Below are 16,734 nucleotides of genomic sequence, written 5' to 3' on the forward strand. Positions count from 1 at the left end.
TGGTTTATCCTATATGTCAGCAAAAAATGTATTTAATCATTTTCTGTTCCGTCAGCCGTTAGCTCCACGCCTAAATAGGTCAAATTAAACAGGTAATGTTATTTAAAGTCGCCATGAGTGAGGTTTGCTCTCTTTTGTTATCACTTTTGTTTTATTCACGTTAATGTCAAGACCGATTATTTTCGCGCACTTTTTCAGATTGACATATGTTTATGTTTGGCTTGTTATCTTATCTATGTTTATCTTCTCCCGCTTGTTTTGTTCGGCTCATTACTATTTGTACGTCATCTCTTCTCACTGGCATATTTCTTATAACGTATTATAGAACTAAATTGAATAGAGTCAGTTTCAAGTCTTGCGTTATTTTAAATGAGTTAAATTAATTATTTAAATTCCTACACAATCCTCCGAGTCAATAATCGTCATCCTATACATGATCTAATAAAGTTGTTCTCTGTGTATGCCTGGCGAAAATCAACACAGATGTTGTGAACATCTATGTCGTGTTCCCAGAGTTTTCTATAGTACCTATTTGTTTCACTGTGAAGATCTGGTCGGTGGTTGACCTACCCTGCCTGAAGACTGCTTGGTATTCACCAGTCAAGAGCTCTATGATTGTACGACCTTGTATTCTACATACTGCAGCGATATCCCACGCTAGTTGCAGTACCTCAATTTGTCCCCCCTTTTATATATTGGGCATATTATGTCTTTTTTTCCATTCATCTAGGATCACTTCTTGCTCCCATATTTCTACCAGTAAGTGTAGCTGACTGGATAGTTCGCGACTGCCGTATTTACGAATTTCAGCTAGCATTCCACTAATTTCAAGAGTCTTATTCTTCGTTGACCCTAAGGCTTCCGCGATTTCTTCTATTGTAAGAGGGTTCATAATCAGGTCGTTTTCCGGTTGCTGCCTTTCAATTAAGTGTCCCTGTTTCAACTTTAAGCCTTGTTTCGTGTTCAACAGATCTCTATTTAAAAAAAGTTTCCAGGTGCTCTTAATTTCTTCTTGTTTGCTTATTATTTGTCCCGAATCGTTTCTGCACAGGATAATGTTTGGTTTGTATCCCTGTCTCAGTTGCTTGAAATATTTATACGCTTCCTCGTGTCATGCGCATCAAAATACTCTTTCATTTCAAGGATTGGGTTATTTTTCGTGTTTCTCTTTTTTTTTACATATTTATTTTGTCCATTCTTCTGCGGCTATCTTCTAAGATCCTTCTCCTTTCGCTCGATTTTTACAGACTCCTTTAGGTTGTTCCACTGTTCATTCATCTCAATTTCTTCCATTCCGCTCTAAAAGTCTATTAGAAATTCACCGTTTTCATGAACATTTACTCCAAATTCACTTGTTCCTTTTCACTATAGAAGATCGTGTGTGTCACACCGTTGCCTAGTCACCTTGCTTCGTGTATTGGTGTTATTGCGAGTTTATGTATACCCTACGTTTAATAGACGCTACATCCATAACTAATAGAAGATTGCAGCAACTCAAAATGAAGCTCCTCCTCATTGACATAATGGCGTGCGTCAGTATCTAAATGAAAACTCCTTCAGTGTTTGGTTGGGCCATGAGATCATCAAGATTTAATTTTATTTGTCTATAGTTTTCGTACCACCAATCCGAAAAACACTAAATGAACCTTGGCATTAGTGCTATTATTAATAGCATTATCGAAATAAACTGAGCCAAATTACACTGTTCTATAAGTTTCTGACATATATATTTTTAAATCTTTCTTTTCTTTTCTTTCACATATCTAATATTTATGTAATTAAACCCATCTTAAAATTAAAATCTTAATATACCTGTTTATTTCTTTCAGAATAACTTAGTGGATTCCAACCAAGGTGGGCTCTCAATTAGAGCTGATTCGAGAGGTTCCGCAACCTCCCTAAAAGGTTACGTCCATAATAATCTCTTCGTGAACAACACAAACCGTCCAGCATTACATGTCGAAGGTCGACAATCGTCTCCGTATCAGGAAGTCACGATTTACAGGAACTACTTCACCAGGAATTATGCTCTGTACGAAAGCAACATCGTGTTAAAGCAGGTTGTTTCTAATTTTACGTGGAATTACGTTAAGAGAAACGTGGGACTTCACAATCTGGTCGTTTCGGGTTTCGATAAAGTTCGATTGCCGATTTACCAAACAACTACGCATAATGGTTTTTATGAGTAAGTACATATCTCGTAATATTGGTATTATTAATTAGGGATGAGAAAATTAGAGGTTTTATTAAGTTACATTTATTATTTGGGTTAGTAATTTATTTACATTTTAGTAATTTCGCTGTTTTACGCGAGAGCCGCTCAACTATTGTCGCTGGAACTGCTGGCCAACACTACGTTGACAACATTTTCTTCAATCCCGACAATGATTACGAAATGATCACAGTCAATAAATCACTGTAAGTATAATTCCAAAAACTTTATTATTATATTAGTCAATTATAAAAACGTAGATTTTGTTTAATAAAATTTTGTTTTAAATAGACACTTTTTAAAATAGAAAAAATAGAAATATAGCTTGGCAAATCTATCTTAGCCTGTGACGGTCAGATGCGCGGTAGCAAACAACATAAAATGTAAGACACAATCCTTTCTAAATTCTCATAAAGTAGGCTTCGCAGTAGTAATTATAAAGAATTAAAAAAGGCATATTGATTGCTGCAACCAGACTTTATACTACACATAAGGAGAGCCTGAGATTGTAGATTTCAGTGAATTTACAAGAATATCTAATATGTTATTTGCAAATAGTAGTTCACAAATAAGATGAGCTTGTTAATAGTAAATAAAGTCAATCAATTGGAAGAGTTGTTGTTAGTGGGAGAGCCGACAAGTTGATAATAAATGCTTACAGATTGATTAATTAGTATTTAGTATCATTCCACTAAAGTATCGTGTCTCAAGAATCATTTGAGATGTAATGATAAAATTAACAGCCTTTTAATGCAAAGTTAATATAGATCCAAAGTGCCATAAATAATTTCTTAATTTTCCATAATTACCGTATTTTCTCGAATCTTATCCGCACCCCCATTTTAAAAATGCATAGTGGTAAAAAAATTTAGTTTGCGAATGTAATCCGCATCTTTCTTTGAGTAATTCAACAACACCAAAACGATGCGATGCTTGTTGTTAACCATAAATATATATTTTTTCTGTTGACTGACGCTGATGTACCTAAAGAAACCTTGCTTACGACGAGTTTTTATTAGACTAGACTTTAAATTTACCAAGCCAGAAAAAAATGGAAAATAAATATAATTTTACAAATAAATAGTAATGCCTAGCACGAATTCCGTTCATATACTGCCCTCGTAGTAGCTCGAACGTGGTGTGTGCTTAATTATACATATAATAGCGTAATTATAAAAAAAAGTAGCAAAAATCTAAAAGGTTCTTCTATACAGCAAAGTTTAAAGAGATGTTATTAAGTTAGCGTTAAGGAAACCGAAAAGCTGGTACAATTTTTGCTGTTAATGAGAGTAACCTTGCGGCCGTTGCGGCTGTTGCGGAAAGACAAGGTAGCTATTGCAGACTGTGAGGCATCGTGCAAAAAATTTACCGGGCCAAAAAAGAGATGATTTCATGAAATTGACGAGGCAGTTTTCTAGTTCTCTCAAGAAAAACGAAAGGAGGGACTAAAAAATTTTTAATACTAGCTAAGGTTGGACTGTGGGATTTATGCGCCGAATGGTGTTATCGTTGAGGCACAGAACTACAATTTCCCAAAAGCTCCTAATGATTCTCAAGAAAATTTCAATTTGTCTCAAACTGTAAATGTCAACGAAATGGTAATATATCTGGATATGCCACCCAATTACACACTGGAAAGAAGAGGTGTGTGGGAAATTTCTTTATAAACGAGTGGTTCCGAAAAATTGCGCATAACGTTGATGCTAGCAATAACAAGTGATAGGGAAAAATTGCTGACATTATTAATATTGAGAAAAAAACCATTCTGAAATCTGAAAGACTTCCTGAATGACGTCCTAGTTAGGGCACAACAAAAAGGATGGATAATGGAAAAGTTGATGATGGAATGATTAAGACAAGTATGGAGTCTTAGACCAGGAGGATTATTAAATAAGGATATTAATTAATCATAGACTGATTGGCCTTGGTTTAGACTTCTTGTCATAATAATAATACCTGGTGGAATAACATCCATACTACAACCTGTGTATGTATATGTATATTAACAAACTCGAGAATTAACAAAACCGGGAGCAATTAAAGGAGGGAAAACGATCCCTGAAAACAATATTATAACATCATTTAAGAAGTTTTGTATAATCCGAAGATGACGTAGTATGGGAAGAAAATGACACATAAAAATGTAAATATCGTTCTAAAACCCTTAATAAGTCTTATTGTTATAATGTGATTTTATTTTACTATTTTCCAAATTACAACTATACGACAGCGAATCTAATCCGCACCCGATTGTAATCCGCATTTGATTTTAGAGCACATAAAATTTGCAAAAAAGGTGCGGATTACATTCGAGAAAATACGGTATAACCTACTCGGCATATATGATTATTGCAGATTTTAAGAATATAAATTTAATATATTATGTCATATATTGTGTCTCAAGAAGTCAAAAATTTGGAAACTTTTTGACAGAATTAAAACGCTATCAAAATACACTCAGTAAAGGCCTTTGGAATCAATTTTAGCAAAATATGACAATCTCCCCATTCCAGGGGGATAATGGTACTTGAGAGTACCGTCAGGCATTAAAATATATTCTAGTGATGTTGCAGTATACAAAAACTTTTATTGCTAATATAAAAATAATACATTTTTTATTACATTAGAAAATAAGAAACACTTGCTGTAGCTAAATCACATTATAATATTCAGAAAAACAGTTCTTTCTTTCATTACAACATAAATAAACATTGCACGCAGTACATTTTGAGTGAGGTCTGGACTGAATAGCTTTGGCAGAACAATTTTCACACCTTTCTCTTTCTTTTCTAAAAGTAATCAAGTGCGAACCACGGTTCCCAAGTCTTATGTCGTCAGTAACAGAATAGCCGTACTTTCGTCTTTTGGGTAACTGGGTTGGTGTACTTGCGCTACGACATTTTCGTGGATGCAGAAAATTTGTATATTTATTTATCATAGCTGTAGCTACAGAACGACGAAAATCTAATAGCGTCATTTTTTCCTCTTCACATTCAGAATATTTGACGAAAGAATTGACGAAACATATATCTGTAAAACCAAATAAAAGCCTGTGCCACCTCTTTTTGGAACGGCGATCGAGTGCATACACTTGTTGAAGTTGATCGGCATGATCTACCGAACCCATGTTTTTATTGTAATCAACGACTGAAGGACAGCGCACATCAATTTTCGTTCCATTCTTTTGCTTTCTTTTTACGGTGGTCTCTTCTGTTTCTTGAAAGTTAGAGCAAAATTTCACGCACTTACTGTCCTTCCATTTGTATTAACTTGGATTGAATTGTTTCATACTTGACCTTCTTTTGAACATTATCATAGGGGGGCGTCATAATTCTACATGGGGGGCGCCAACACATCAAAATGAAAAAAAAAGATAATTAATAAAAAATTAAGTAACTACAGTACACGTTTAAACTAATACACACGTATTATTACCTAGGTATTTAATTACTATAAATATAATTGTATCAGTAGGTACTGTCAAATGCCAAATGAAACTAATAATAGACTCATCAGTACTAAATTAAAAGTAGCTGTAATAATTATAATTATTAGTGACTCCCTTGGGCCTGTTTCGCACAGCAAAGTTTTTCAAAAGAAGGTTTTATATTACAAATAGCCACTCTCAATTCTTTGGTCTATCTTCAGTCGAGACCTATATTTTGTCTTTAAAGCAGCCACCGCAGAAAATCCGGCTTCACAAAGGTAGGATGTTGAAAATGGTAATAATATACGAAATGCTCTTGTTTTCAGTGGAGAAAATTCATCATCCAATCCAGTCCAAAATTCAAGAGAGATTTATTACTAAATTCTCTTTATTACTAAATTTCGCCGCTTACAGTAAAGTCTATGAAGATTTCTTCTTCTGCAGTTGAGAGAATAGTTCGAAATGAATCCCTAACCCACTTGTAAGTTGTTACCATTTTGTCGTCAGCAAGAAAATACTTTTTAAAATTCTGTGCCAACATGGCTAAATGACTTTCTATTGTTACAAAAACAACTTTCACATACTGTTCTTCTTCCTTGTATGTTTTGACACACTCATTCACATTTGCAAACATTTCTAGTTTTTTTTGTTTCACATTTCTGCTCCACAGCTCCAAATTTCTACAGAATGCACTAACTTTATCACTGCTATCCAACATATGTGTGTTTGCTCCTTGGAGTTGTAGATTCAGGGTATTTAATTTCTCGAATATATAACCAATTTCATCACAAATAAAGCATCTCGAAACTTTTTGGCTTCCAGGCGGCTTTCCTCTTCTAGAAAAGTGGCAATTTCCTCTTTTAACTCATAAACACGTTGTAGAAATTTCCCACGCTATGGCCTCACAATAAAATAGCAACGTTGAATGTTCTGCACCCATATATTTGCAAAGTGCATTAAAGATTCTTGATTTTACGGGTCTCATTTCTATATAAGTTATTACAGTTACAACCGTCGTTAGCACAATGTTGAGCCTTTCTATATATAGATTTCTATAGCCTTTCTATAGATGATCGGTGTCTGGACACATTGCGGAGATTTTTGTTTCACAAGTGCTTGTACGCTTTGGAATCTTCCAGATATTGTACAAGCACCATCGGTGCATATTCCAACGCAATTCTTCCACTCTATGTTTGCCTCATTAATAAAATCAATTAAAATATCAAACAAAGCGAGTGCTGTTGCTTTGAGTTCTATAGGTTTGCAGAAAAGTAGTTCTTCTAGTGCCGATATGCGATCACAAAATCAGACATCGGCAATTAAATGAGCGTCTTTATTGCTATCTGTTGCCTCGTCAAGTTGAATCGAAAACAATTTGACAACTTTTCAAGAAGCTGTTACATTTTCGGCTATATCACCAATTCGGCGGGCAACAGTATCATTTGAAAGAGGTATGGATTGTAATTGTTTGGCAAAATTATCTCCAAACATAGTTTCTACAATCTCCATCGCAACTGGCAGAATAAGGTCTTCACCAATGGTGTGAGCCTTTTTATATCTGGCTATTTTATATGATACTTTGTAAGAGGCAAGTAAAACTTTTTCGTTCACAAACAAAGTTTTTTTGAAGAATGATGTTTGCTCTTCATATGACTAATTTTAATTCAAAGAATTCTCGGGGCTTGTTAACGTACTCACCATGAAGTGTTTCCAAATGGCGTCTAAGTTTATTAGGTTTCATGCTGTCTGCTGCCAAAATTTTTGAACAAATGACGCAAAAGAAAGGTTGGGGTCCGAATACTGAAACGTTGAGAAACGCTGTCCTAGTGCCATGATAACAACTGGAGAACTAACGGTTAAGTGTTTCAAAATACGGACGGATCTTGTATAGTTAGTCCGTATTGTTCTTAGGAATAATGCTGTTATCGTTGACATGCAGATATGATAAAGTTTCCTGAAACCTGTTACATTGTTCGAATGACAAGTGGTACACCTAAGTCTTCAGCATTACTCCAGAATAGTTTATAGCTTGGCAAACTGTGATAACTCATTAAAAATTTATGCCAAGGAAACATAGCAACTCTTCTTTCTTCCAATTTAGCGTTTTAGTTATTTGGGTGGCGTACAAATTATACTTTAAAAGGTAATATCTTTCACACAATTACCCATCAGTGTTAGAAAATAATCTGTAGGATTATTGCAAGTTGCAAAAGTATTACCCATTATATTATACCTTCTGGATAATCGTATTCTGGAATGTCACTTTCCTTATTTTGATTAGTTAGTTGTTCTACTTCATCTTGCAGCATAGGTACATTACTAGCACCAGTAATAACAATGTCATCTTCTTCATTTTCTATGTCTGTCTATTCAAAATTATCCAACGGAAGATTATCTAATTCAACACACACTTTTTCAGCCTCAACCAAAAGTTCTTCATTAGTCAAAGCTTTGTTCAAGTACCAAAACGTATGTGTATTCGCTTGGCTCATTTTTCATCAATGTCAATATTGTACCTGTTATTATTTTGACGGTACTTTTATGTTTGCAACTTTTCGCAAAATGTAACTTTTTTTGGGATAAAAATAAGAAATGTTTGAAAATTTTAATTGCAATACACGAAGCTGCTTACAAATGACATCTAATAACCGTTTATCAAAGAGATACCTTTTTCAACAACAAAATTCAGTAACACCACTTTTCACTAAACTTCTAACCTCACATCTGGATGAATAAGTTTAAATATACATAAAAACCCTACAGTGCGAATTGCGTCAATTTCTATGCAGGTTCTTTCTTGTATAGTAGAAAATACCGACAGCTCTAAATGCAACGAATAGATGACTACAGATTAAAATGTGTGTTTAAAACTGCCGGTACTTTGACTAACTACCGCAAATTTTATAAATATCCAATGTCCATAATCATCGTTGTTATGATTTTTTAAATCCAACTCTGCATGTTTGATGTCTATAGAAATGAAATATAAATTTAAAAAATGGTATCTGAAGAACGAATTGAGATATCATCATGAAATAAAGAACATTTTAAAGCAGCCATGTCCAACTGGCGGCACACGGGCCGCCTGCGGCCCGATTGCGATTTTTGTGCGGCCCGATAACAAAAAAAGGAAATCGCACAAATTAATATTTAAATTTTAATAATCGATAATACAAATAATTTTTATTACTTGGTCGAATGACGTTTTATAAAACTCCTATATCTTAATATATAAAAATGGAATCTTGTATGTATGTGGGTACCTATATACCGATTTTACTCAGTTATTCCTTGGCCGAATTTCACCAAATTTGGTAAACACATAGCTTAATATATTGGGAAGAACCTTTCATCTTAATTTTTTTGACACCGCCGCCGAGGTGTCGGCAATGACGATGTTAAAAAAATAATTTGCACAATAGCGAATCCCGATGTATGGCGTTTACGAATACAGTAAATACCCCGACCTACGTAAACCCGACTTACGTAGATTCGGAGATACGTAACTGCGAATTTGTCCGTTTTGTCGGGTATTCCCCTGTTTCGCTCAAAAGTGGATTGAATCATAAAATTTTCTAGTCCCTTCAGTTTATGCGAGTTCTTCGTAGAGAGTTGATTAATCACAGAGTTGATAAACTTATTGTTTTAAAAAGGTTGTGAAAATAAAAGTAAGTAATATTTTATTTTAATTTGCAGTCCTACAAAAATTTATTCGTTTCTTTAATTATACCAGAATAAATAAAATTGTCCATAATATTGACGTGCGATGTCGGGTAGGAAGAAAAGAAAACTAGAAGATGAAAACAAACAATTTAAAAATAATTGGGAAGATGACTACTTTTTCTTGCAAGTAAAAAATAATGCTGTGTGCTTAGTTTGTCGTGAAACGATTACTGCTAAAACTTATAACATACGAAGACATTATGAAAAACATACGGAACTTTCTGTACTTTCTGGTGGTGAACGCAAGGCCAAATTACACTTACTTAAAGCTAACTTAAAGTCTCAACAAAATGTGTTTCAAAAACAAAATCAACAATCAAACGACATTGTCAGTACAAGTTTAAAAATTTCTCAAATTATTGCTAAAAAAATGAAACCTTTCTCGGATGGAGAATACATCAAAGAATGTTTAATTGCTGCAGCTGAAGATATTAGCCCGGAAAAAGTTCATATTTATAAACAAATAAGTCTGTCTCATCAAACTGTTGCACGTAGAGTTGATGATATTTCCAATGAAATTTCCCTAAACCTCAATGAACATACCAAACAATTTGTGTACTACTCATTAGCTTTGGATGAAACAACCGATATCAAGGATACATCACAACTTGCTATATTTATTCGCGGAGTTGATAATAAGCTGAAAGTAACAGAAGAACTCCTTGATCTTGTGAGTCTGAAGGATACAACAACGGGCAAAGATATTAAAGATGCTGTTCTAAAATGCGCGGAAGATTGACAATTAGATTAAAAAAAACTTATTGGTATTACAACCGATGGAGCACCATCAATGATAGGAAAAAACATAGGAGCAGTTACTTTAATTTGCAAACATATTGAAAGCTTGGGACAAAATACATCATTTTTGGATTTATTTATTTGTCATTGTTGTTTACATATAGAAAATCTATGTGCTCAGTCATTAAATATGTTTCACGTGATGTCAGTTGTCATTAATATTATTAACAAAATAAAAAATAATTCATTAAAACACCGCCAGTTTCAAGAATACCTTCGCGAACTGGAGTCCGAGTACTGTGATCTAATATATTACGCCAAAATACGATGGTTGAGTCGTGGAAAATGTTTATTAAAATTTTGGAACCTCAGGGAAGAAATTAGAATTTTCATGAATGAGAACGGCGAAGACGTTCCACAATTATACGATGAAAAATGGTTGTTGGATTTGTGTTTCTTAATAGATATCACAACTAAATTAAATGAATTAAAGCGTAAGGGTTTATTTGATCCATGATCGACCAGTTTTTGATAATTGAAAAGAAAAATCAACTGTACTTTTTACTGGTTTTAAATTTATTAATCGTTTTGTCTTACATGTTTCGATAACAAGTTATCATCTTCAGAGACGTGCGTCAAATTTAATTAAGAAGAAACATTTAAATTAAGGTTCAACGTGAATACAATCAAAGATCGGGGTGTAAAACTAAAATTCTTGTTTGTAATTTGTTTTTGGTGTTAACATCTATGCTGTTGCTGTCGAAAAAAAAAAATGTTCGAAATTTTTTTTTCGACAGCAACAGCATAGATGTTAACACCAAAAACAAATTACAAACAAGAATTTTAGTTTTACACCCCGATCTTTGATTGTATTCACGTTGAACCTTAATTTAAATGTTTCTTCTTAATTAAATTTGACGCACGTCTCTGAAGATGATAACTTGTTATCGAAACATGTAAGACAAAACGATTAATAAATTTAAAACCAGTAAAAAGTACAGTTGATTTTTCTTTTCAATTAAATTAAATGAACTAAATCAGAATCTTCAAGGAGAAAATAAATTAATTACGAATTGCTATCAAGACATAAAGACATTCATTGCTAAATTAAAATATTTTCAAAATCAACTGAAATCGAATAATGCCACACATTTCCCTCACTTAAATGATTTCGAAATGGAAAATAAACCCATTTCCGAATATTCGCATAATATTAAAGATTTGCTTGAGGAATTTGAAAAAAGATTTGCCTACCTAGAAAAATTTGAACAAATGTTCAATATTTTTAATTGTCCATTTAATATTGATGTGAATTCAGCTCCAGGTTATTTACAACTGGAACTTATCGATCTGCAGTCCAACTCAGAAATGAAATTAAGGTTTGAGGACATCAATATAGTCGACTTTTATGGAAAATATATCCAGGAAGATAAATTTCCTAATTTGAAAAAATTAGCTATGTGTATTGTGGCAGCAAACGGCACAACGAATCTCTGTGAGTCCTTTTTTTTCTAGATTAAAATTAATCAAAACCAAAGACCGTAACAGGCTCACCGACGCAAATTTGACGAATCAGTTACGTTGTGCCACAACAAAATTAGAAGTTGATATTAAAAAAATTTCAAATAAAATAAATAAACAAGTTTCACATTAAATATCTGTTGTAATTTACTAAAATACCTATATATTATTGTGTATATCTGTGTACATGCTAGTTTGTGTATACGTATCTCATTTGAGCGCGAGTGTGCGCTAGAATTGAAATTTTCTTGTTTAGGTGGGTGGCGGCCCAGTGCCTTGTACATTCCTAAATTTTGGCCCGAAGAGTAATTTGGGTTGGACATGGCTGATTTAAAGCAAATTTGATAAATATTCAATATGCCATAGATGATTTCTTATTTTCCATAATCATCATTGTTATGACTTTTTCCGCATGTTTGATTATCGTAGATATGAATTGTTAATTTTAGAAAATCGTATCTCAAGAACGAGTTTAGTTGCTATTTAATATTTTGAAGATGGGTTTTTCAAATTTATTGTCGCAGTCCTTCTGCGCAACTGACCTGCCAAGATAAATTTGCCTAGTTGTAGATACAATTTTAATTGAACTAATTCAAACTTATTTTTTCTATGTTGCATGGTGCATGAAAACAGATTTGAGTTTAACAGGTAAGATTTAAGCGATTTTTGCACTGGATATAGCTTACGCAATCTTTTATCCAATTTATTGTTAATTTTCGTCATTTTTTGTGATGTATTGTTTTTTTTGTAACATTAAATATGCTTCTTTTTGTAAGGAATTGTTACTGTTTTAATTTAATTTATAATTTAATTACAATTATTTTTGTAGTACTTTGGAACTGTGGAAAACCAAGATTGACGCGAGATACAACTTTTGGGGATTCAACACCACTCCAGCTGTAACTGGAAGAATCAAAGATTATTCTGATGATGCGAGATTATTGGAAGTGGACTACATTCCTTTTCACTTCAACAACAAATCTATATTAAACGGGAAATGTCCACCAGGTTGGGAGTTAGTCGGTGATACTTGTTACACTTATATTGGTGCACCAATGAACTTTTACGAGGCGAGAGATTTCTGCCAAAAAGATAACGCCACGATGCCTTATCTAATTGGAAACACCAATTATTACATTTTGTATGATTTCCTAAGAAAACAGCAGCAATGGTTTTTGTATTCCGATAAAGTTTGGGTGCAACACATCGATCGCATAAATCAATGCACTCAATTTGCTTACCATACAATCGAATTGGGAGATTGTTTCGAACGAAATCCGTTTATTTGCGAAATCGATCCTAAAGTTTTTATCCAGCCATTAGTATGGCAGGGAGATGCTTTATTAATAGCGATAATTTGCACGATCGCTGGTTGTATTTTATTATTAATACTCGTAGCCGTTTGTTGGTGGAGCAAATCTAAGTATCGCCAAACTCAGCGGTTTGAAAGAAGAAGCAGTATTAGAAGAAGTTTGCAATCTTTGAAATCGGTTGGAACTGTTAATGGATTTTCAGATCCTGGGTATAGAAGAAGAATGGGACAATTAGTAAGTTATAATTATTTATTAAAAATTCCGTTAATTTTCTTTTTATTTTAGAGTACAAGATCAACAGATACCTTAACAAAAAATTCTGATTACAAAAAAATGATAAGCGAAGGATCAATAGACAGCATGGAGAAATCCGCTTATACTTCAACAATTGATGATAATCAATCTTACGAAATCTACGCAGCTCACAACCCAAACACTTCCTTTAATCAAGTGTATAAACCCGAAACTAACCAATACGCTCAACCCCAATTTAATTTAGCCTTCAAAAACGAAGGTTTTAAAGATAACTCTACGTTTGCGAGTAACTCAAATTATCAATCGCGAGCTGAAAGCGTCCAAGATGGAAACACAAACGAGGAAACTCCGATTATTCACTCACAAGATCCCCAAACTATGTCGTATCCACCGAGTGAATATTACACAACGGATACGCTTCCTTTAAGTGACTCATCAGGATCGAGTTTGAAGAACAGAAAAAATGATTCAAATATATACACCCAACCGAAAATCAACTATTTGGAAGAATTAAATAAGAAGTTACCGAAACAAAGGGAAAAATTGCCGGATCCTCCACCTGATAATCAAGATCACGAACATCATTATGCAAGGAGCTCGAGTTATTCACCAGATTTGCAAGGTTTTGAAGAGAAGAAAACGAAAAATCGATCGAAATCGGAAGCTTTGTTAGAAACCGATTTTGATTACTATGAGCCAGATGAATTGATCCAAAATCATCCTATAAGTAAATCGAGTAGGAGTAAGAGTCAACCTTTAGAAACAGCCATGTGAACTTCAACACAAAATATCAAAATTAAATATCATATTTTTTTAAATAAAAGAAAACTATATGGAAGAAGAAAATAGTGCTTTATGTAAATATGTGATAATTACGTTTTTTTAATGGACTGTATAAAGAGTTTAATAAAAAAATGTGATACTAGTTTAACTCGACATAAAAAAATAACTAGACCTATAATGCTACAATGAACAACTTATTTTAAATAAATCTTAATTTTAATCTTTTTTTACCGTACTTTTTATTGTGTTCTATGTATTAATTTTACCAAATTTTAGATAAGTTTTTTATGTTATTTATTAATTACTTTTTCTTTTGTTAATAAAAATATTACACTAAATAATTTAAAAAAAATAAAAAAGAACCGTCCACTTATGTAAATGATAAGCCTTGAATGACTGCCTTAAAATTGTAATTAGATTTTAAGATTTTGACTTACCCTGTGTACACATATAGCCCTTTAAATTAGAAAACCGATTTTTTTATAAATACGTAAAATTAGTTGCATTTTTTTGTAGTTAAATTCGAGATCTCATCGAAATAATGTACCAATAAAAACTTATCATATAATTTTTGTTTTATTTCAAAAATTGATAATGAAAGCTTTTTAGGTAAATTTATAGTCATTAATTTGTTCTTGAGATACGATTTTTTTAAATTTATATTTCATGTCTATAACAATGAAACGTGCAGAGTTGTATTTAAAAAATCATAACAACGATTTTTATGGGAAATAAGAAATCATTTATACCACATTAAATCTTTATCAAATTTGCTTTAAAATGTTCTTTATTTCAAGATAATAATAATAATGTTTATTAATCGGATAAGATATAATATATGTACAAATAGAAAAAATTATAAAAAGGCAGTTCCGATTAAAGAGGGTCATGTGACCAAGGCCCCTTTGTCGCACTGTTTTTCAATGACCCTCAGCAAAATAATAAGACAAAAATTGAAAAATAAAATTTAAATGAAATCAAGCCGATTATAAGCGCAAAAAAAAATTAACAAACTTAAAATACACAATAAGAAGCATACTTATATATAACAAGCATACATATATAAATCTCAATCTCCCCCCCGGCTATGAAACCATATCAAAATAAACAAAGAAGAAGAGTGCTCAGTCAACCTGCCGCTCACTTAAACAAGCCCTAACCCTTGCCTTAAAGGAAATCAGAGAAAGACTCTTGAAGGAATCAGGTAGCCAATTGTATAAGTTAGGCATACAATACGTAAAGCTGCGTTTGAAAATTTCTAAGCGGTGGTGAGGTATCGTTAGCGTATGTTTTTGCCTAATATTAATATTATGGATATCTGTGCGAAATCTAATTTTATCATAAAGGTAAGGCGAATTTAATTGAATTTAATTTTTTAAGATAATTTTGTGGTAGAGACATAAGCAATGAAGAGTCCTTCGCCGTGTCATGCTCAACCAACCAGCCCGTGCCAGCGTATGTGATATGCGCTCCCTTCTACGGATACCATATATAAATCGCAGACAAGAGTTTTGTAACTTTTGAATTTTAGCAGTGTGAACGCTGTCAAGGCAGGAGTGATATATTACGTCACCGTAATTGAAGATGGACAACACCAAGGTATCACACAGATGCGTTCTAAGGTTTTGGTTCAAAATGTATTTGTTGTTGTAAAGCAACCTTAATGTAGAGTAAGCTCGCCGTAGAAGGGACCGAACATGCCCATCAAAGCGAAGGCGCTCATCGAAACATATACCCAAATTTTTTACATTTTCCCCAAAGCTAAGACGACTTCCACCCATCACCAATTGCAAGTTAGTTTTTACAAACTCGAATGAAGCTCTATCCCCAAAAACCATAACCGATGACTTACTAGAATTAATCCGTAGACAAAGCTTGCCAGCAAGTTCTTCGACCTTAACTAAGTCATGATTAATTTTGCTTTCAGCGTCTTCCATATCACACAGTTTAAAGGAGTAGAGCAGTTGAGTATCATCAGCATAAAAGTATGGCAGTGATCCAAAACATTAGCGAACCCAATTGTAGATATCAGATATAACAGAGGACCCAAAATAGAGCCCTGTGGGACACCCGATATAACATCTGCGGTATTGGAGGTACCACCATTAAGTTTAACCAACTGCTTTCGTCCAGACAAATAACTTTGTACTAAATGAATCGAACCTAAAGATAAACCTATATAATGGAGCGCAACCACTAAAGTATCATGATGTATTCTATCAAAAGCCTTAGAAAAATCCAAAAGTGTTAAGATAGTAACCCGTTTGTCGTCAATTGCTTTGAAGATTTCATCCGTCACACCCAGAAGCGCAGTAGCGCTACTAAATCCCGGACGAAACCCAGACTGGCAACTGGGCAACACATTATAATCATCAAGATGACAGCGAAGTCTGACCGCTATGACCCTCTCACAAACCTTGAATCCTCATGAATATATCATGAGGATTTTGGGTTTTTGGAATTGGAGTTACCAAAATTGAGAATTGGGAATTGGGCGATCTTCCAAATATCAGGGAACACAGAACATTCAATGGAATAGTTAATTATATGGCACAAGAAGGGCAAAATTGTGGGACAACACATTAAAAGCATTTTAACACTTATGCCATCCATACCAACAAAGTTTGATTTGATACCACATAGAATACTGAAAATTTCAGTTTCATTTGTAAGAGCAAATGTTAGTTTTTCTGTAACTTGTGGAAGTATGTTATTGCAATAAAAGTTAATCAACTCAGCACTTCCCGTTGAATTAGTTTGAG

General features: G+C 33.4%; 1 protein-coding gene across 2 annotated transcripts in view; it reads left to right on the forward strand.

Moving 5' to 3' along the window:
• LOC111417870 (protein bark beetle) overlaps positions 1–14,540 on the forward strand; it is a 47,865-nt gene extending 33,325 nt beyond the window's left edge. Inside the window, exons 5-9 of one of the 2 annotated variants that reach the window (XM_023050263.2) lie at positions 1,830–2,185; positions 2,293–2,418; positions 12,255–12,269; positions 12,451–13,168; positions 13,220–14,540. In XM_023050263.2, the coding sequence (XP_022906031.2) occupies positions 1,830–2,185; positions 2,293–2,418; positions 12,255–12,269; positions 12,451–13,168; positions 13,220–13,963 (1,959 nt within the window). In that variant the 3' untranslated portion in view covers positions 13,964–14,540. The remainder of the gene's footprint in view (positions 1–1,829; positions 2,186–2,292; positions 2,419–12,254; positions 12,270–12,450; positions 13,169–13,219) is intronic. The other variant, XM_023050264.2, reaches the window with a different exon arrangement.
• The last annotated feature ends 2,194 nt before the right edge of the window (positions 14,541–16,734 follow it).

This window comes from Onthophagus taurus, chromosome 11 (assembly GCF_036711975.1).
Source record: "Onthophagus taurus isolate NC chromosome 11, IU_Otau_3.0, whole genome shotgun sequence".
NCBI classification, from domain to species: domain Eukaryota; kingdom Metazoa; phylum Arthropoda; class Insecta; order Coleoptera; family Scarabaeidae; genus Onthophagus; species Onthophagus taurus.